The 22,591-nt window shown below is 34.7% G+C and overlaps 1 protein-coding gene across 10 annotated transcripts in view; it reads right to left on the bottom strand.

The window, feature by feature from the left end:
* The window catches only part of NBEA (neurobeachin), a 456,358-nt gene that overhangs the window by 268,097 nt on the left and 165,670 nt on the right, over positions 1-22,591 (bottom strand). For 9 of the 10 annotated variants that reach the window (XM_064716099.1, XM_064716185.1, XM_064716139.1 and 6 more), the window contains 2 exons: positions 12,980-13,418; positions 1,431-1,585 (listed from right to left, as the gene is read on the bottom strand). In XM_064716099.1, coding sequence (XP_064572169.1) covers positions 1,431-1,585; positions 12,980-13,418 — 594 coding nt within the window. The remainder of the gene's footprint in view (positions 1-1,430; positions 1,586-12,979; positions 13,419-22,591) is intronic. The other variant, XM_064716109.1, reaches the window with a different exon arrangement.

The following is a 22,591-nucleotide window of genomic DNA, read 5'->3' on the forward strand; positions in this document are numbered from 1 at the left end:
TGCTTTTCTACAGAATCAGTACATATATAGCTCTAATTAAGCCTCACACTTGCTGAAATTCCATTAAACCAGTACTTTTCATTTAATCAAGCTAATCCATAGATTAGGATCAAAAACAATTTCATAAATAAAAAAAGAAACAGTAAGATCTGTCAAAAAAAGGAGCCTTTAATCCAGACATGTACCATGACATTTGCAATACTGCCCTCTACTAAGAACAGTATTAGGGAAATAACTGATTTTTAAAATGCAATTACTTACAAACAAGGGCTACTACATTCCAGCCAAAATAGCTCAGATATTTAATCAGTAAGAAGACTGAAAAGCTTACTACTATACAGTATCACTTGTAAAACAAGGTTTCCAGGGCAAGATCTTTTTTGCACAACATAACAATACCTAAAAGGAAATCCATTCAAGATTAACATACATGTCTACACAAATGGACTCTTGAGAGAAGTAATAACATTATTCAGAGTATTCATTCCTCCCATCTGCCTCAGAAAAGTTAGATTTTAAGCTCTTTTTTTTATCCTTAACAAAAACAAAGTTCTATTACTAGATATTAAAGGTAATCTGCAAAAGGAAAAAACCAAAAAATTGAGCTCATATTACTCCATAAAGCAGAAGGATGCCAAAAGCATCCCCTTCTCTTTGTGCAACCCCAGAGAGATTTTCACGTTCTCAACCCTTGACTGAAGTTGTGATATCCTTGAAGAGAGCTCTTCTCTCAAGTGCTTTTGCTTTTTTTAGAAAGAAAAAAGACTATAGCCAGATACTTCAAAGGAGTTTAAGTTAAATATCCATTGCTCTCAGTAAGGATTTCTTTCTCAATGGAAACCAGTCACCACTGTCAACGGGCTCCCATTACTAGTATTAAAAATAATTTTAAAAGGAGGTCTAGTCCTTCTGTAGGTCAAAAGAAACAACTACTAATAAGCCATGAATTCAGTTAAATTAAGTTGTTTCTTACTAAAAAACTTTCCAAAAAGAGCATAATATTCACTGTCAAATAGTAATTGTCCAAAATATTCACCCTCTACAATCTACAATATGTTTATTATGTAGCTACTTGCCTCAACTTTATTTGATACATAAGAAGGGATTAATTGGTATGTATCATATAAACATCCTCAACTGCAGAGCACTAGAAAAGTAAGCTCATTTCAATTCTAAACAACACTTACTAAACAATATTGAGGCTATTTATGAACTTATTTAAGACTGTGTAAGTCCACTGTGCACTATCAAAGATTATAAAAACAGACCAAGACAAAACACTGTCTCTAATAAAGGCCAAGGTTTAACCTTTCCAGGTTTCATTTTGGAGCTACAACAACAGCAACACAAAGATGATTAAAAAACAAAAACCATGAAAGGCAACAAAACAAAGACAAAATGAGAGTCACAAGAATATTTAAGGACAATACCTGTTGTATTAATCATACTTTTTGGTGTAGCTCCTGTTGCAGCAAATATATTAGGTGTACTACCCGGTGGCAGCCCGCTCCCGGCTGTGGCAGCTCCAACAGTGGTAACAGCCAGACTACCTGGAGGGGGTTTCTTCACCGGTACAACCACGCTCCTGTGGAAAAATAACAACAGATTAGTAAACTTGCACAAGGGAACCAGGAAGAGTTTTTGATTTTGATGGGTTTAGGCTGTTGTATGATGCATTGCTGAGAAATACATAATATTGTAAATTTTCTTAACCTTCCTGAAATAGGGTAAAACTGTTAACAGGCCCTAAAATCATATTCCTGTCTTTATTCTGCAGCTTCATGTGACTCCAAAGAACCTAATTTATCTTCCAACACCCACAAAATGGAAAGACTCTACCATCTCAACATGTTGAGAACACTGCTATCAACAGTGTAACGCTGCAATGTGTTCTAGATTTGCAAAGATAATGTTAGCTGTCAGAAATTATGCCAGCAGGCTAGAAGTCTATATGCATGCAGTCATAAAGACTGTGAATTTGTTGATCCTAATGAAGTTACCTAAGATAACAAATTTTTTGCCTTTCAGCTGCACATTTGAATACAGTAGGTTACTCCTTAGTACCATGAATATATTGGTCTTTCACAAAGATGACTAAGAAACAAATTTAGATTCAGCCTTCTTTCATCCTAATCTAAATCAATAGAACATGATATACATTGAACAGCAATAATGCCACACAATAAATACTTGCTTTCATAGTATTGATATTGCTGAGGTTTAAAAAGCTCAGAGAATTTGAAGCTCTTAAGAAGAGAACAGAGGAACAGAGCTTTCATGCAAAAAATCCAACATAATATCAAATATAAGCAGGAAATACTGCACTCAAAAAAACATTTTTTAACCCAATTTGAGATCACACTTAGAGGTTTTTTAAGTGGGAAGACTAAAAGACTTGGTCTTTGGACACAATTTTTCAACACTGGGAGGCTCTCACAGTGAAAGAAATTATATTTACATTTTTCTTTTTAATATTTCCATTTATGTATAAAACCCCCTTCTCCTTAAATGTCTATTTCAGTGGCAAACATGAATGAAAAACAAATCTGAAACAAATCATATTTGTATAATATTAAACAATATATTTCCATCATTGTTACATTTTCTGTTTAAGTAGATACAGTCTTCTTTAAAATTAATCATTGTGAAAAAAAAGAGCAAGTAAAGGCCAATTATTTAGGGTGAAGAAGTCACATTTTACTCAAGATGCTCCTTTGTTACACTTTTGTGTAAATATGATGGCATATAATGAATCATAGGGTGTGGCACAATGTTTTAGGATAATGTACTTTTGTCCTATATGTTTAAATACTCCATCCCCCTGGATTTTAAAGACTGGTGGTGACAGTGTACAAAACAGTCCATTAGCATTTTTTCCCTCACTCTTTTTAGAGGGTTAAAGTCTCTGTATTCTGAATAACAGCTTACCCCTGCCCTGAAGCACGTACTCTTAGAGAGGTAAGTCTAGGCATGTCCCTGGGTTTTTGTCTCAGTCCATTTACATTAGGAGGAGATGAGTTTGAACAGTGCAATAGCTATTGATTAAGATAAGTGACCCTAAAATAATTGCTTTTGTTGGTAGTTAATAATCTTACAATCACTGCTCATATTAAGTGCTTACATAGCAGGAGCTACAGCTGAACAAAGCTGGGTCTACAGGGGTTAGATAAATCTGCTCCATAACACCATGAAATTTTCTAAAGCTACCTCCAATCTACATACAAAGATCTCTATTTCAATTAATACCTCAATCAAATATTTGGATTTGGGTTATAATACTGAATAAGTACTCAAAATGTAATTTTGAGTAAAAATGTACTTGTAATGTCATAAATACACAAGGAGAAATTAGAGCTTGTTTCTTAGGTGGGACAGTTTCCCAATTATATTAATTTCAAAAGGAAACCTCTGTCATTACCCTCTACCTTTGTAGAGAATTGCAATAGAAAGGGAGAATGAAGAATATATGGGAGTATTTTTATGCTGGAGCACAGGAAGGAAAGACACAGGAGGAAAAGGTGTCTTAGACTGGCCTATTCTAATGGCACATGGATCATCAGGTCACCAAGACCACAGGCCAACATGCTGCTTCACAAGATGACCTTGCAGACAGAAACTGTGGAGAGTGATGACTGAAAGAGCTTGGGAAGGACAGAGAGGCTGTTGGCAGGTCCATAAAGGTAAAAAGGATTATAAAAGAAAAAAAGGCTTATAAAGAACCTGGAAAGAGTGGCCAACTTATGAATAACACAGGAGATTTGAGGAAGACTTGACAGCTGTCATCCCACACTCTCCATGCCATTGGAGCAGACCCTGGACCTCTTATCTGGATGCAAGCAGGCAGGATCCCTGACTGCTGAACAGACTCCTTAGAGACACACTCATTCCAGGGTTCCCAAATGTAAGACAGTGGGAGTGAAAGACATGTATTTTATTTCAAGAAAAACAATTTCCCCCTCATATAAAATCTGGTATTAGTATCTGCTAAATTGGCAATACAATCTCTGTGGAAGTATTTCCTCTTTTCCTGCTATTTTTCTAAAGATGAAGCTAAATTCAAGATCTTCCTCCTCATATTGAAACAGTTCAGTGGTCTTTCAGAGTGTCCAAAAGATCACCTAAATTTCCATAGCAAAGATCACACATGTCAGCTTTACTTCCCAGATGTAATAGGATCAGTTTGATTTGGAAGGGACCCGTAATAAATGTAGTTTTGAACTGAAATACAGCTTCTGTAGCAAGGACAATCCTTCCCATATCCCACAGATATAATGTTCTACCCATAGTTGGCATTGTTTTGTGCATCTAAATCACCACATTAGGATAGGTCAGATTCCAATAAACAAAAAATTATCAAGAAATGTCAATAGAAACCTCTCTACCATAAGAATAGGGAAAATCAGCGAGATGACATCATCCCAGACTGAGAGAAAATGCAGCTTTCTGACATGCCATACATGGTGACCTTGTCAAAATGTCTCATTCTTACTGATAAAACAAACTACAGTGAGTGAATACAGAATGACGTTTAGATGAAGCAGACAGAAAAACTGCATGAACAACACAATAGAGTGGTCAAAAATGTGCAAAACAATAAGAGGGACAGCAGAACAAGAAAGGTGAAAGAGAATGACTGCCCTTCAAGTAAATAAACTCTTCTTTTAACCAATCTAACCACTCCAACAGCACGTACTGTGAAAACAGGCAAATTAAATAAAACAGACTCATGAAAGAAGTGTTATACTTGAGCATCATAAGATTTGAAGAATGATTTTACTGTGATAGATGCTTTATATGTATTATTTAGGCATTCAGGTTTTTCTTTCATGAAGGAACAGCAATTTACAGACTAGAAGAAAAGATGATATGCACTTCTGTATTTCATTTTAGGCCTTTCTTTGTAAAACATATTTCAGACTCCCTAAATATTCCAAACTGGCCCACAGTTGTCTGAATCACATCATCGTGGTCTCAAATGATTCCCAATGATGTAGTCAGCAAAGACTTAGTAGTAATTGTCTGCAGCAACTGATCTTTATTTCTGTATTTCTTGGGTGGTTTTCAATCCTAAATATACCTGTGGCTCTTAATCACTGTTCCTTTACTCTGAATGCCCTTTACCAATTTTAAACCTGAGCCTGAAGTCATCATAATTCATATCATGCTTAAGATGAGTGTTGTTGATTCAACCCACATACTACTTATGCATTGCTGGTTCATTAAATAACCTCAGCAAATAGCTACAGGATTCTTCTGGGGTTTAGAAATTTGCATGAAATAACTAGATAGAAAATAATACCATTAATGCATTGAAATGCAAAAAGAGAAAATGGAAATTAAAAAAACCCCACCGCTTTCTCAATTTGACTTTACTTAAATATTGAGCTACACAGTGCAGGTGACACACGAATTATGCAGCTCTATATTTTCTCTTTCTCTGCAATTCACATTCTGTATCTCTTCTCTATTTTAAAATTTAAAGGCTTTCCAACTTAATCACTGTGGTCAACGTAAAGGTCAGAGATAAGCCTTCAATACTGGATGTCTTGAGCTACCTATCTGAGCAGCAGCAATTAAATTAGAATCACTTTACTCTCCTGTGGGATATGTGAAACCTCTTAAGGCTGAATTAATATTCTTGCTCCTCCTCTCCTCCCCCACAGCAGCAGAAAGCATGAGGATTTTTCAAGTATTCTTCAAAAGGCAGCACAGACTTCAGGCAAGTATTTCATAGAATTGCTCTGTGTCAAACAGAGGTTTGACACAACTTCAGAGGTTTCAGAAGAAATCACATTAGAAAGTGGGTGGCAATTTGTCTGCTATATTACATGCTGCCTTGTTCCTCCTACAGCTAGATTAACCTAATCTCTGAAAAGAAAGCTAAATATTCCTTCTCTAAAATTTATTTATATTGGCCATATCTCTGTACTTATCTAGTCCTCTATGAAACATTTATATTGTTGATTACACTCTGTTCTTTCCAATTTCACCCCCAGACTTGATCTGAGCCTGCAATGTTACTATGTACTAACAATGCATTCCTACCTTAAAAAAACCTTCAATTAGGCTGACTGCATTAAGATAAGATACATCTGATACCAAGAAGGAAAGGTTTAACTCAGAGTATAAAGCCATGGAGGAAAAAAAAAGGATTAAAAATTGTGAAGTTTACACATGAATTGTAGAAGACAAATGGAAGGTTCACAGAAGGATGTAATTGTTGGGACTGATGCAAATGAAATATTAGTGCTGAATATTCCATGTATTACAGATTATGTCAATCATTTGATTCCACACATGCACCAAAACCTCCAAATCTCAAGGTACATGAAATGATCCTAATCTACTAAACAAAAATTGCTTGTTTCTAACTAGAAGAAAGTAAATCATCTCAGGTGAGGTTTTAGGATAATGCCATTAAAATTATTGATTCTTAGTCTTGGATCAAACAGAGGAGCAAGTATTTATTCACAAAGAAATTCCATCCTTTGCATCCAGGATAAATTATTTGAAGCATCTAAAATGATCTAAAATACTGACAGGAAACAAGGAAAACACTAAAAGATATAAAAAGCTAATTATCAGGAAAGATTAATGGTCTTGGCTAAACAGAGAAATGGGAAATACTGGAAGTTTAATAAGTTTGAAGAAAGTGAATAAAATCTAAGTGAACATGTTATGTATTAAATGTCAGGATCATCATCAAATATAGAAAAAAAACTCAAAGAAACAATCAATATGAGGTATAGATGAATATGGGTGAGGAACCTAATCCTGTATAAATACTGAAAAAAAGGGGGGAAAAAAAGAAAGGCTAAAAAGCTACAATCAGTCCTGTAAAAGAAGGCAGATAGGGATAAACAGCAAGACAAAAATGCAGTTCAGTTTTCATCTATATAGCAAGTGAATTATATCAGAGAGTAGGGAAATGCTGGTTTCTCCTCATCAGCTTCAGGCCAGATATACCTACAGTTCCATGTATATGAATATGAATAGGTTCATATTACACAGGTGATAAGAAGTGTTTTGAAAGAGCTACCTGTGTATAGATTGCTACATGATAGATATGGGAAATATGATTACAACTCGGTGAAAATAAATTGAAATATGATTACAACTCGGTGAAAATAATTGGGTTGATATACCCAATTTTGGTTGACTTGAACCTATTCATAAATTTAGAATGACTTTTTTTCCTAAACAAACAGCTGATGTGGCAATGAGATTTCCCTTTCTCTTGTATTATATTTACTAAATGAGTGACTAAGGCACTCTCTAGGAATACAGACAATGCAACTTCAGCCCTCTTCCCTACAGGATCTGAAACCCTACCTCATTCTCTGGAGTGTATTTTTACTGCTACCTCAGAAAAATATATTCTACAGAAGCTGTCAAATATTTTATTTGGACCAGTCTCCATTGCATAAAGATAATGAAAATTACCTTGAGTGAACTGGAACCAGATGAGTCCTTTAATTCCCACACTACTGATTAGGTTTTTCATTCATCTGTTCACACACTATTGTGACACCCAAAGTAATGGGGAATGCAGTGCCTAAGAACAGATAGACCCTGTACCTGTCCCTTCTTGATTCATGGGAAAGTTGCTCTATTTTTCTTCAATTATTTGTAATCAACTTTAAAAAGCAACCATTTTTGTTGGGAGAAGACTAAAAGGTATTTATCCATGACAAATTTTTAATAAGATTTCAGGAAAATCAAATCTATTTTTCAGCAATCATCATTTGGAGACTAATGACTCTAACAGGAATATGGCCTCCTATTTAAATGACTTAGTAGACTACTGCATACAAATGATCTCCCAAAGGTAGGACATCATATAACACTTAGACATTGCACCTCTCTATTTGAACCTTCAGTGCATCTTCTCTCACAGTTATCTTTTCCCATTCTATCAGTTAATTATAAAATTTTAAAAAAAGGAAAAAAAGAGAAAAATCCACCCCACCACTGTATTCTAGAAAAACACAGATTCCCTGAATATTCCTTCTCAATATAGCATACCTGCATAAAATATTCATATTTTTGAAGACCACCTGTCTCAGTATTAATGGGAAGGACATGTACGAGACCTAACTGGATCTCACAAGTTGTCCACCTTTTCTAGAACCTTTAAAACTGACCCCAAGGTCCTTCTGTCAGGGGAATAAAGAAAAAAACTGCAAAAATAAAAACTAAAGTACTTTAAAGATGTGTTCTCCAAAATATTCTCAAATATGTTCCTCAAGATTTCACCAAACATGTAAACTAAGAAAACCCATAATTTTTCAATTTGTGAAATTAAAATGGATTAAAAGGGAATCACATCTTTAATAGCAGCAAAAAAACCCTGATCTTTTAATTACTAGGAACTCAAGATTTCCTTATACAAGCATTCTTCCCATTGAAATAATTCTAAAACCAGAAAATATATGTAAATTATGTCAGTTTGAAAAAATAATCAATGAGACACAAAGCCTCAAGCACTCCCCACAACCACAATTTCAGTAACAGCCCCCTTGTGAGAAATTTTTTCTTGAAAAAAGTAGAGAGTGAAGTGTAAGCTTCAAAATGCAATACTGAGTAGAATCACAAACAAATTCAAAAACCATGACTTAGTCTGCATCTAGTGGGACCAATGCAAATTGACCAAAAAAAAAAAAAAAAAAGAAACAAGAAATCCCCAAACCCTAAAAATCAATAAAATGGACTGAATTTTGTCAGACAGAAGATAAGAAGGCACAAAAGAATTATTGGTGAGTTATGCTCCATTAGTCACAAATCTAGGTGAAATCACCCTTTGTGTTTGCTTCTAAAAATGTCAGCCTGGATGCCATTTTCAAGAAATTCAGTCTGACGTTGAAAGACATGTCATAACTTTGAGGATCCAGGCTCTAGTGTCCCAGAAATCTGTTTATATAGCTCATAATGTAATTACAGCTACCTTAAGACAGATGAGGCAGAAGGCAGCAATATATTGAAAACTAATTGAAAAATGCAGTTGTCCAGAAGCACGTGTGGGGAAGAGGTCTCTGAAAAGCTGCTCAAAGCTTCAGAGTTTGAAGTGAAATTTTTGATGTTGTCACTCTCAATCTATTGAAGAGCTGACAGACAATCAAACCCGTCTGGCTGCCTGGCAGCTCATTTTGCTGGCAGGTGGCAAACAATTAGACACACCAATTTGTGCCTCCTGATGACATTAAAGCATGAAACTAAGTTGTATGCAGGGCCTAGTGATTTGTGTGAAAGCATTTCAAAAATAATACTCTTTGCCGTGGCAACTCATTTCAGACTGCCACCTCCCATTACGGCTTTGAGTGGTGAAGACGACAGACTTGAGTTACGTGCGGCGCAAGGCCGCTTCTGTTCAATCCGTCATCAGCGCCCCCCGAGACCTCAATCCCCTCCTTTCATCAATATCACCTCATCATTTACATTTGATAGCACTTGAACTGCTGCATACATTAGCTACACACAGCTCCCATTTGATAAAACATTCTGGGCACTTTTTCTGCTTTTATGTTTCATTTACGACTGCGCAAATTCCACGGGAGAATACGCGGTAGCCTCGTACAAAATTACTCTTACGGACACATTATCAATGTGCAATTAAAAGAACATGCAGAGTAAAACACATCATATTAAATGCTAAAATATAGTTCTCAATTTCAATTCTATTTACAGGAGTTTACTTTACATGGTGTTTACCCTTCATCTACGGTCATAATTAAAGAAAATTACCTCAACTATTCTTTTGCTAGGAACTCAGACATCCAAATCAAAAAAAAACCCAAAAAAACCCCAAAAAAACCAACAAAAAATATTGCTTCAAAAGGACTAAGAATATCTTCAGATTAATGTGAAAAACACATTCTTCTAATCTAGATTTGGTTATAAATATGGAATCACTGTGCTTGTTTTGTAAAACCTGAAACAAATAGAACCTGACAAAACAATACACTCCGTTGCTCATGGTTCTCCTCAGGGACAATAAAGATGACCAACAGCCACACTTCTCAGTGAAGTACCAAAAGCTGCATAAACTACAGCAACACAAGATCCTACAGAAATAGGGTTTACAGCCATAGTTTTAGCTTAAAAAAAGCACCCAAACAGTTTATCTCATTTAACTGTTATTTTATATTTGTAAACACAATTTCATTTACATGAGCATGTAAGGACAATCCTACTGTAATTTCTTTTCAGTTTTTCAGTTATTGGGATACCGCAGGAAGTAAAATGTTCCAGAATCACCACTAGGTAAAATTCACGCTGTTTTGTCAATTAATACTTAAACTTGTTCAGTTATTATTTCAATATACTATTCAAAGTTTTTTCCCCCTAACCCCTGTTTCATCCCCAGTGAAGAGTTACAGGGTCAGGATCTGAAATTGCTCCATGTTCATAATTTCCATTGCCATCCACATTTGCCTCCAAAGATTGTCACAGCGGTCAAGAAAGTACTCTGGAAATATGAAAAATCTGCACAGAGGAATACTTGCTTGAACAATGGGCATCATTCAATAATGCAGCCATGGAGCAGAACTAATCAGTTGAGGTCTAAGTTGATGGGCTAAGATACATCTGCATTTTCATCAAGACTGTCATCGTTCAAAAATATTTGTTTAATTGGATAAAAGAATGTAACATTCCCCAATCTGCTGGATATGCCTGAACGTGTAATTATTCCCTTCAGAGTTGTTGGTTATACTAAAAATCATCATCTACCTCAGTCATCAAAATCAGATAGCAGGGTCATTTATTTAAGAAAAAAAAAACCAAAAAAAAACAACCACCAAAAATGATGTAAAAGTGAATTCTTTTGCCTAAACTTCACCCATTACCACATTTTATTTTTTCTTCTGAAGAAGAAGTGAATGATTTCAAAGGCTGAATGTACAATGTATGCTACCAAGATACAACACAGCGGTGCACTTTTTACAGACAATCATCAAATTTGGTTGGCAGGGTAACAGGTCAGGGAAAAAATAAACCACTAAACTCATTAGCTACTAAACTTATTAAGTAAGAAATACCTATCAAAACTTACATGTTCTGAAGATGAGGCACCTCTTAATAATTCTATAGTATCTTCTTTTACTAATGATGTTCAAAAGGTACAAGCAGTCACATTGTTGCAAGAACAATTAAATGGAGGTGCTCGCATTAAATAAAGGTTATAGCCAACAGACTGCAGGCCCTTGGAGTTTTAAATACTTTCTTATAGGGCTATAATTTTAAAATGCACACTAAAATTCATGTCTTCAATCACCTTTATGTCAAGTTCCTTCTAACAATGACAAAGACATCCCATAAGATGATATGCTCTTTTTAATTTAGGTGTCTGGCATTTTGTGAATCAACCACTGCTCTCTGAATGAAATATTTTTCTTATTAACCCAAGTAGAAATTCATATAAAGTAACATTTTTGCTGTTTACAGTTAAGGTGTGGTTATTTCTACATGTAGCATGGTGTTTTATACTGCTTAATGTACAAGCATGAATTCTGGAATATCGTGGTTCCTCAGAGAGTAAAAAGAAAAAATCTTAACAGTATAGGAAGGAAAAAATATATTTCACTTCATATTGAAATCAATCTAAAAAAATATGCAGATTGATGAATTAAAAAAAAAATCTTAATGAAAAAGCTCTTAAATGAGCTTTCTCTAGAGAAGTCTTAAGACCTAAAATATTATTTAAGACCCAAAATGTTATAAAGGGATATATTCATTGCTTCTAAAGAATTTTTCACTTTTCCTATCTTGATAAAATCATCTTTCTTACAACAGACATTATCTGATTGTTAATTGAATTATTTCAGAAAAGCAGCATTTATATAAAGAGACAAGACATCAGATTTTTTTAATGGACCTTATAATGGAAAAATACTTCACTTTTTTCTAAAATTCTGACTTATCGTCTTGCACTTTGCTGTTTATGTTATGTTGAAAACACTGAATATTATTTTTCTTAAGACTTAGTGAAGATATTTATTTTATTTTGCAAGTTTTCTGTAAATATAGGATTTTTTTTTCCTCATAAATCACAATATAACTCTTTTCTGTCTTATTTTTTTATTTCCTTCAGTGTTTTACTTGCCTGAAATTTACCTGTACCTGCCTGATAAACTTACATACTTTTAAGTTTTCAAGACATGTTTTAAATTGTCTTTAAGCCTTGATTCAATTCTTAACATTTTAAAAATATTTTTATGAAGAAACTGAATGGATCTAAAATGCAATCACAAACACTCACAAGACTTAGGTGTAAACTCACAATGGATGGGACTACACTTCTGGAAGGATGCTGAGAATTCCACAAGAGCACAATCTCTATGCTCAGGATGACTGACAGGGACTGGACATTTAAAGGAAAGTATATTCATGAGAAAACAGGAAGATACAGCCCAAGAAAAAACAACAAAATCAAAGGTCTCTTTGTGGAAATATTTGTGAATTTAGTTTTAAGCATTAACTTCTGAACTTTAACAGCTTCTCTTGTTAAGACCTAAAAGGAAACTGGTTTCCACCATGACCAAGCAGACAATTTGCCATGGTCAAAGCATTTCAGTACCAGAAAACAGTTCAGTGATGGATCCAATTACGATTGAAGCCTTTGAAAGAATATTCTACTGAATTTCTGCACAATCTGTTCTGTATCAGCAGATATTGCCCCTCCTCCTCCTCACTAAAATAGCATCTTAAAGAAAAAAAGATTTTATTGCACATATATTTCTTTGCAAGAGGCTTGTTTTCCAAGTACTTAATAGAGTTTTATTCACTGCTAACAGAGAAGAACAAGGTGAATTACTTTTGTCTATACGGTGTGGTCTGTTGGTAATACAGAATGGGAGACAAAGTGCTGTTATTTTTAACATACTATAATACCAACCAATAGTAGAATAACCCTCTTGAAGAAATAAAAGCCCTTCAAGCTTCTGAATTACATCAATATCAAACAATAAGCCCAACCATATACCTGTCAAATGAGTGAAACTGCATGGGAAGTATAGCCTGAGCTTCTCTCTTCAGTGCAGGGTCTGGGTAAGGGATCGGATCTGGGCCACATTCTGCGATTTCAACAGGGGCTGCCACAAGACTTTTCAGTATTTCTTTGACATTGATTCCTTTACTTTGGCTGATACTGGATATTGATGATGCAGGTTTCAGAATCTCACTAGGGCTTTCTGTTAAGCTCTCCTGAGATTTCTTCACTTCTGAAGACAAAGTAGACAACAGCTCACTCATAGCATCAGGACCTGTGCTGGTCTCCAAGTCTGTCCCATTCAAAATATTGGGCATCTGTTCATCTCCAATTCCAGAATCTGTATGAGGAATAGAACTTTCCAGCTGAATATCTTCAACCGGTGTTGGTGTTTCTTTGTCTTTGATATTTTCTGGAAACACAGTTGGTGTCTCTGCAGCAAAATAGAGATTATGAACAAAATTTAGTTTGATATTTTCCCATAAAATATGATCATAAGGTTTTATATGACAGAAACGTGTTAGGCAACAAATAATGGTATTTTAAACCTTGAAAACTCATTCTACATACAAAACATTTTACCTCCAGCAGCTGTTTGGCATATAGACAGACTTGGAAGAGGGAGCCCAAAATCGCATTATACAAACTCAGTGACATTTAGAAACTACAGGCCACTACTCACACAGTAATCAAACAGCAAAATACTGCCAGCAAAAACAACACTAAAAATTATAAGCTATCAACTGCAGAACTCTATGATCCTTGAGCCTACTAGAAAGGAAAATTGCAATCACTTATGCTTTTGGATTACTGTAAAATTTACTCTTGTATTGCTGTCATCAAATATTAAGTTTGCATTCAAAAGAAAACTTCTAGACCACTTTTTTCTTTGTGTTTTGTTTAAAATGTGTATTACACACATTTCTACACATACCATTGCACTGAATACAGATTGATTTATACATGAAGGAAAACAACAAACGTTATTATTTATTTTTTAGATTCCTCTTTTTTTCCCACAAAAGGTAAAATTATGTCATTCAGGAACAATGAATAAACAAAATAAATACAGCTTCATAGAGAAAGGCCAGTGAAATCTGTTGAGTTTGGAATATTTCCAGATTGAAAAGGCTTCTACAGCATCTTGTAACCGAGAAGACCACATCTCTATTAATTACTTCAGTGAAACAGACACAAAATCTTTATTAAATAAGAATAATTTGCTATGCTTAGACAAAAGTCAGCTAGAGTTGTGAGTAACTTGTATCCTAATTTTGGTTAGAGAATGACAAATTGGGCTATTTTTATTGACAAAATGTTTTCCTAGTTTATTTTAAAACTACAATTTCATTAAATTACTTGTCTTGATTACAAAATTTAGCAGTTCTATGTAAGAAATAAGAACACTTTTTAATGGCTCTGATACAGTGGTTTAGATATTACGGGTAATATTTTATGGCGTATTTAAATGAAGCTCATTTACCAAAAAATGTGCATCAAAAATGTAACTTTAATAACAATCTCATATCTCACTATTGATTTTCTGTTACAGTCAGGTAAAAAACACCTATTTAGCATATGGCATAAGTGTGAGTACATACATGTATACATAAAAAACAAATCTGTAAGAGATTATTTTTGTGTCTGAACTAATGGTCATGTAAACATGTTCATACATACAAGTAATAAAAAAGAACAGAAGAGGCTTTTAAAAAGATGAAGCAGAATCACCCATTATAAAGGAGCATTGTTTTCTTCTTTTAACAGCCATAAACACTGAAGCCACTTCCTTCTTTTTCTCTTAAGTGCCTTAAATGCATCTTATCAAATAGATATGAGCTCTTTTTTGTGAAGCAGGAAGTAGAAACTGAATTTATGAGCTGCATCAAATGCATTTAGCATCTGCCAGGTCAGGAAGCAAAAAGATCCGTATCTACTTAGTACTGCCTATATTTGGCACAGAAAGACATCTGATCCACAGAATGATGCTAATGAATTTTCTGCTTGTCTCTTTAAACTCCATCCATACAAAGATAACACTTCTCAACTGAAGGGAAGATTAGTACTGGACAGGCAGTAAAGCAGGTTGTTGCCCATGAAATGTATGGTGAATAAAATGGCATAAGGCTCCATTATTATGCAAATGAAAGGAGGGCACAGAAAAGAGACTATGGTCCACTACATGGTGAAGTTAGGTTACACCCAACCTCAATTTCCATTAAGGTCAACAATGCTGAACAAAAAACCTGTTAGAAATACAGTTGTGGAGAGTCAACTACCTTGAGTAAACCAGAAGATTGATTTTAACATGATAAAATCTGTTGTAATGAACTGACACAGCCAATTTGGAAAGAAATATCCATGATATTACTGGTCTAGTAGTAGGCTCTTTTGCCAAGCAGATGACTGGAGACAGTAACATATCACTGAAGAAAACCATACAAGGTTTCTCTTTTTAAGAGGAAAAAAATTATCAGGACAACTGCAAACCTTCAACAAAAAGCAAGATTTCAGGATTTATTATGCAGTAAAGAATAGTAACGGAATGCACTGAGATAAATTTAAAAAAATGGCTTTCTAAAATGAGCTTTTTTTAATACTTATTGTTCAGAGAAAGTAAGGGTCAATATAGTAAATTCAGTAAAGCTGGGGTTGTCACAACACATTGTAATTTAGTCATGAGACCCTGGAAATAATTAGAATGTGGGAAAAGAAACTGGCTAAGAAGGAGCCATCCATTACTTTCAAAGCCTGTAACACTGATAAAAACTACCATGGGAGCTATTTTGTTTAAATATTTTGAATCAAGGTTTCAGGTAAAAACATTGTGGCTAAAATTGCTGATGATAAAATTACAAGGTACAAGTGATGGTCACAGAAGATCGATTGTAAGAAGGCATTATGGCAGAACTGCAAATTACATTTAATAGTGAAAAGCTTTGTGTCTAGTGAACATCACAGAGCTTCCCATTATGACTGGAATTCACCTTTGGTAAATGACTGAAAAGAAGGATTTGGATACATCAGTTAGTGGGTAATTATTTAGTTGCTGATACAAAAATCTCACAGAAAGGGCAAATGTAGCTCCAAACTTTTTTGAATATTTTGCAACAGCTAAGCATTAACAGCATTAGAGGAGGCTCTGGAAGGTTTCATTATGGAATACTGTGTACGCCTTCATATTTGAGAAATGTGGAAGTGCCACTATGGAGGTACTTAGCAATGTGCTGTTGCAAAACAGAATTTGGCTGACATAGTCTGGCCAAACTAATACTGAGAAGTTATACAACAGCTATCACAAGTTATAGATGAAAATTGAAAATAAAATAAAAGAAAAAAAACGGATTGCAGGGTTGGCATGAGAAAACCAGTGCAAACTCACCAAGAACAAATTTTAATTTGGCAAGTGACAGTCTTCAATACATAATTAAGGTTATGAAGAAGATTTCCAATCAGCATAGCAAGTTAAAAATAAACCAGGACTAATCTTGAGATGCTATAAATAGGACTGTACTTAATTAATACTTGCAAGTCAGCAGGTGACTTGCAATCCTTTGTTCCCAAATGAAAATAAAATGATGGGAGGACTGCGTCATTTGATGCTAAAAATGGAAGCAAAATTATATTTGTGGACATAAAATTTCAGTATGACACAGTGTAAAGTACATAACACTAATTGAAAGGATTTGGGGCAAAAATATCAAAGGAAGTTATTCTAAATTCAGGCAACTGTATGAATACTTGATTTACATAAAAATCAGATTTGTATCTTTACTTTTTTTGCTGTGTGTATCTTCAATACCTAATACAAATATGCTACACTAAGCCAATTAAGCTCACTCTGATTTATCATTATGAATAACAATATCTAGAAACTACTAAGTGGACTGCATTAACTCTCACTTTTAAAACATCAAACAAGCTAAATGAATAAGGGCTTAAATGGTTCAATTTACATTTTGTGCCTTAACAAAAAATAACTTAAGAACTGATAAGACCTAACTACTTTTCAGGTAAGAATCCTAGCAAATTAGGATGTGTGAAATCCACATAAATATGTGCGAAAAGATGTATTATAAGACCTTCTTGATCAGCATTTTAATTATTATTACTAGTATTACTTTAGGTGAATGGTAAACTTTTTAGCATAGGTCACAAAACCCGACCAGTTTTAGTTATAAAACTGGATATTTTTAAGTTCTGTTCCATAATTTTTACACCATGTCTCAGCACTTCTGTTGCCTTCTGAATGCAGAAATAAATACTGATTCATAAAGTGATTTAGAAAAATCTTAAACCAGAAACATCTATTATTTTATAAAAATCCTAAATACTTAAAGCAACTAAGCAATATGGTAAACATGAACAGAAGCAAAGCCACAACTGATTGCATCTCTCCACGTTCTAACACTGTGACAGTAAGACACTAAATTTTCAGCAAACCTCATCAGTTTTCTGCAGCACAAGGCCATGTCAGTAGACAAAGCAGAATCATTACTAGATCTAGTGATCTTAACCCTGTCAGAAACAGGCAGTTGGAAGCCAGATGCCTCCTTCTTACTGTTTTTCATTCTAACTAATGAGTTCATCTACTACATTATGGGAAAAATATGGGCCTAAGTTAACTAAATGACATATTGTATATCTGGTGACCTCATCCGTCACGCTCCTTCCCTAAAATATCTTGTTTGCTTGTGATTTATGAAGTGTATTGTAATTGTTTTAACCTACTGAGTTAACTAAATAGCTCTTGCACTGCCTCCATATGGCTAAAAAATACAACCCACACTCCCCTTATTTATTAACCTAATAATGAGCCGTTTCATATGTAAGGCAAATACACAGTTTTGTCATTTTAAAAAAATGATGATACAAATCACACTTTTAATATTTACTTTAAAAAGATGGAAAAAATAAAGTGTATTTTACTGTGATTTTGTCTCTTTCATAGCATTAAACCTTCCTACTAGATGAAAATGTGCTGGCATTTTTCAGAAGATAAATGAAAATGATTTTTTTAATTGCTTACAATATGGCTGAAAAAATATTAGGACGCAAGACTATCCCAAATAATTGTCCAATTTCTACTGTAAACAATAGAGAAACATTTGGCAGAGGAAGGGTTTGGTCAACCTTGATATAGGACTTGCTACCACCTTTTTCTGCATTTGCACTGAAAAAATTGATGAGTTGTTTTCTGCGTGGCTATCTTAAAGTGCTCGTGATAACGTTAATAGTTGCCTTTTATAAAGCCTTGCAAGTTTTCTACAAACTTCTAGAAACAGCACCCTACAAGTTGAAAATGCTTTCATTCCAAGAAGGCAGGGATAGTACAGCTTCCTCCATAGGCGGAAGGGTCAACTAATCAATTCCTAAACTCAAGGCCATAAAGACAGAGCGGAAAAATTCTTCCTTGCAACATGACTCAACTTATTTTCATGTGTAAGAAGCAGCACGATTAAACTGAGATGAGAAACTAAATATGGGAACAGAATCAAAGCATAATAAGGTACATTGAGAGAAGTAAGGAAGAATGAGCTTGCAAGAGAAATGCCCCTGGAGGTCAAGGCACAACAGTGAGACGAATTCCGCTAAAAGAAGCATTAAGTTTCCAAGCTGCTCTCTATCTGCTATTCAGGACCTTCTCTTCTCTTGGCATTTCTATTTCCCTGTGAAAGTTTTAAGTTTTTATCACAGTAAAAATTATCTTTAGAGTGACCTTGATCATGGCCCAACCATGTAGAATCTAGGTGGTCTAGAATTTTGGTGGCTTGGCTGGTATTAATCTTCATGTAGCTATGCATTAATAGGCAAATTTGGTCATGTCCCACTAAAAGACATGACCAAATGGAGTTCTGTTATTTCTCAGGCAAAGTAACATGAACAAGACTCAAGAGTAGAATTCATTTGCTGTTCTAAAATATTTTTAAACAAGTTTCTTTTAAATTTTATTATTAAAATGTGTGGGAAAAGAGCCTGGCTTAGGGTTACAATTTTCCATTCTTTCATTATCAGTCTTTTATCTACAAAAACATTTGATAAATGAAGCCTGACTTTAGTCTGCATCTGTATTTAGGCAACATATTTATCCAAGTTTCTGAAATTCCTCCCAGACCAAACACTGTCCCTTTCCTTGCATAAGGGCAGCAATTGCACAGATTCAGCTGTCTGACAGCATGCTGCTCCATGTGCACACAAAGAGGTGGAAGCAGAGCACATGCCATGGCAGCCTCTGGCTGGCAAGAGGAAATGCCACAAGTAGGATACCTCAGGGCTCTGATATGTGTGGCTGTGGGCAAAAGGAACACAGCTGAAAATAAGGGGACTGAGGAAAGTCAGATAGGAAATACTCTGGCGTGGATTGGCAATTGGAAGGGCATAGATTTTGGTACTGGAAATTTGAGACAGAGGGTTGGGAATTTTCCTTTTAGCCAGAGTGGATTTGTGAGGAGAAGGGATGTAGCTGTCAACCAGGAAAAGCAGAGAGGCACTGAGATGGGAGAGGATCAGAGCTGGAGAGACTTAGGGTGGGGAAATCAAGATTGGGAAGTGATTGAAGAGAACAGTTACCACCAGCCTCTGTTCACAGCTGGATGTGCATGAGTGCACATCTTTTCTTTTTGCTCTCTGGAAATTTCTTCTACGTGCTCAAATTCCTCATAAGTCTCGTTTGTTTCTTTCCCTGCAGTCATTAAAGCAGGCCATACCTACCTTGACCACAGAAAGGACACTGAGAGAGCCATTTATGACAGACACAACCTCTTGATCTGTTTAGACAGTCTTTAATCAATGTCTTAATTCTTCTTTACTACTCAAAGGTCTTTCACTCAGTGTTTGATGGATAAGACATCAGTCTGATTGATTACCTGGCTGCCAAACAAAATGTCTTAAGCCAAAGCATTACCAAGATATTAACTAAAATACATGAAGAAGATAGAATAAAAATAAGCAAATGAGAAGTCCTAAGAGAAATGTTAGCTTTAGAGTAAACCAGGTATTTACACTTTGAAACAAAACCCAAATGGAAATTAGGAACAATATGGTAATGTATTTTTTTCCCTAGGTGAATTTCCCTAGTTTTTTCAGTTTACATTTTTAGTAATTTATTTTTTATTGAGTAAACTCAAGCCCACAAAATTAAAAAAGAAATTATTTTAGAGGTACTTATGATAACATCTGTATTTCTGATGTATGCTGAGAAAGATGGTGGTTTTGTAATTAGACATTTCTTAAAAATGAAATTTTTAAAAAATCTCTCTCTGTAGTTACAGCATCCAGCAGCAAAAATTAACAGTGGAGCACAGAGAACGTTCCATATAGACAAGGAAACATATTAAAACATTTTGGTTTAAGCAGTACTTTTTAAAAAACTGAAAGTTTTTAAAAAAACTTTTAAAACATCTGTAATTTGTACAAACAAATGAAAAGAAAATAATTCCTACTATAGCTGCTTCATGCATACATAATTACTGATCAATTAATAATAAAATATATGTGCAAACATCTCCTATGGGGCCTTAAGTAACTGGTAAAGGGCAAAAACCAATAGATTAAGATGTATTCATTACTATCTCATGATCTTCAAATGCATGTCTTTTCAGATGTAGTTGGAATAAGGAGCATATGTTTCATCAGAAGAGCAGTATGATTATTTTAAGCAGCAGGCAGAAATTCAATATAATCGGAATTTTATGAGACTCATGATTATCACCCATGCTCCGTATAGCATTCTCCTTCCTTGAAAATATATATACAACTATATTTTGAGTGGGATGGAGACATGAGTTTTGTCAGGACTTCCTGAGGCAAAGAATATTTTCACAGGCAGTGGAAATTTGTCCTTTAGTCCACTTTGTATACTTAGGCTGTTATCCTCATGCAAAATAGTTTGAAAATAGTCTGGAAATCTCTATGCTACTTCATTAGAAGTACAAACAACAGTGTAATTCCCAGAGTACTATATACCTAGGGGACCTGAAAAACTGGATACTTTACTTGTCTTCAAAGAGAAAACTGTTTCTGCAACATTTTAATATAGTTTGTTCTGTCGACAAAAATAAATCAATAGCTTCCAGTCCATCTGCACCACATATCTTTAAGAAATCTATTAATTTCCAGCACTTTGGGAAAAATACAGGCAGTGATAGCAAGCAAGTAGAAAAGTCAATCAATTTTTGATAGAGGTTTCTGATAACCTATATACTGATTTGCTTCACACAATATATATAGATATGCAAAATTGCACTGTTGCCATACTTTCATTTCTGAAACACTCATGAATAATGCAAATGGAAATATCTACTCATTACTTCGTTAATTTTAATTTACTTAATTTTAATTTCAGTAATTTACAGGAGGTCAGCTGAAGTGTAAAAAGAAAAAAAAAAGATTCATATTTTCTGCTGTTGGAGATGTGGAAACACTGTTGAAACAAATACTCCAATAAGCCTTCAAGGAAGAATAGCTTCAATAGCAACCAGAAGTGGAAAAACTAATTTCAAATGATCCTGACCTCTACAGCAAAATCTACTTGAAATTGGTAGCTATAATTTGAAAAGTTTACTCAATTTTGCATGGTAAGGCTTATTAGCTGTTAACAGAATATACCATGGTCCTCTATTCCTTCTCTTATTCTGATGGAAAGGTGTTTCTCTCTCAAAATATGTACTGATTACCCAGTATCTGGTAAGAGAAAAGGCTACTCCTAGTTTTTGTGTCTCTAGTTCCACATCTTCCAGACATAACACATAACAGAGAACAAAATTGGTTCATAACAATTTTAGGAAAATATACTTATCTAAGTGGAGAAAACAACAGAGAACAAACCAATATTTTCTAAGCTATTACAATTGCTCCCATTTCAGAAATGAAAATTTTGGCATTTTGTCCTAAGCTCAAAAGGGTAGCTCTTGCTAACCAGTAAATGGACATTAATGATGTCTTGGCTAACTCAGCTGTATCTACGAACATATATGTAAAACAATTATAGAAGTGGAAGGGGATATTACTAAGACGCATAATGTCATTATTGGATTAGGGGCCTGACATCAAAGAATTTGATTCCAGCTTTTGTCATAAACCAGTGTTTGAGTGTTTGGAGTTCAGTTATGCCATGTCACAGGAGTCAGGATTGATCTGACCAAGACACATCAGCTGTGACAGCTGTAGTGAATGAAGAAAGATTGGCATTTCTAGTGACCAGTAGATCTCAAAGCAGGTCAGATGAACTGTACCCTAAACGTGCCCTAACCTCTCTTCACCTATTTTTAAGGGAGATGAAGATGACTAGCTGAAATATTGATTCACTACTAATATTTTCCAGAAAGTAGAACCTAGGCATGACTGATGATTTTAAGACAAAACCCCGAAAATCCAGTACAGAGGTTTTGGACAATCATTTTTAATGTTATTCTCATCTTTACTAAGTCTCCCTATTTAATTAAATTAATTAATTTTAAATTAGGAAGAAGCAAGTCTGCAGTATTTAATTTTGTAGGACTATGTTTTTCAGACAACCTTCTGATTCTAGAGGAAAGTTCTGATCTGCCATTTCCCTTGAGACTCTGGTAATGAATTACTTCAAAGTGTAAAGTTATATGTGACCTA

The sequence above is a fragment of the Zonotrichia leucophrys genome, chromosome 1 (genome assembly GCF_028769735.1).
Source record: "Zonotrichia leucophrys gambelii isolate GWCS_2022_RI chromosome 1, RI_Zleu_2.0, whole genome shotgun sequence".
NCBI classification, from domain to species: domain Eukaryota; kingdom Metazoa; phylum Chordata; class Aves; order Passeriformes; family Passerellidae; genus Zonotrichia; species Zonotrichia leucophrys.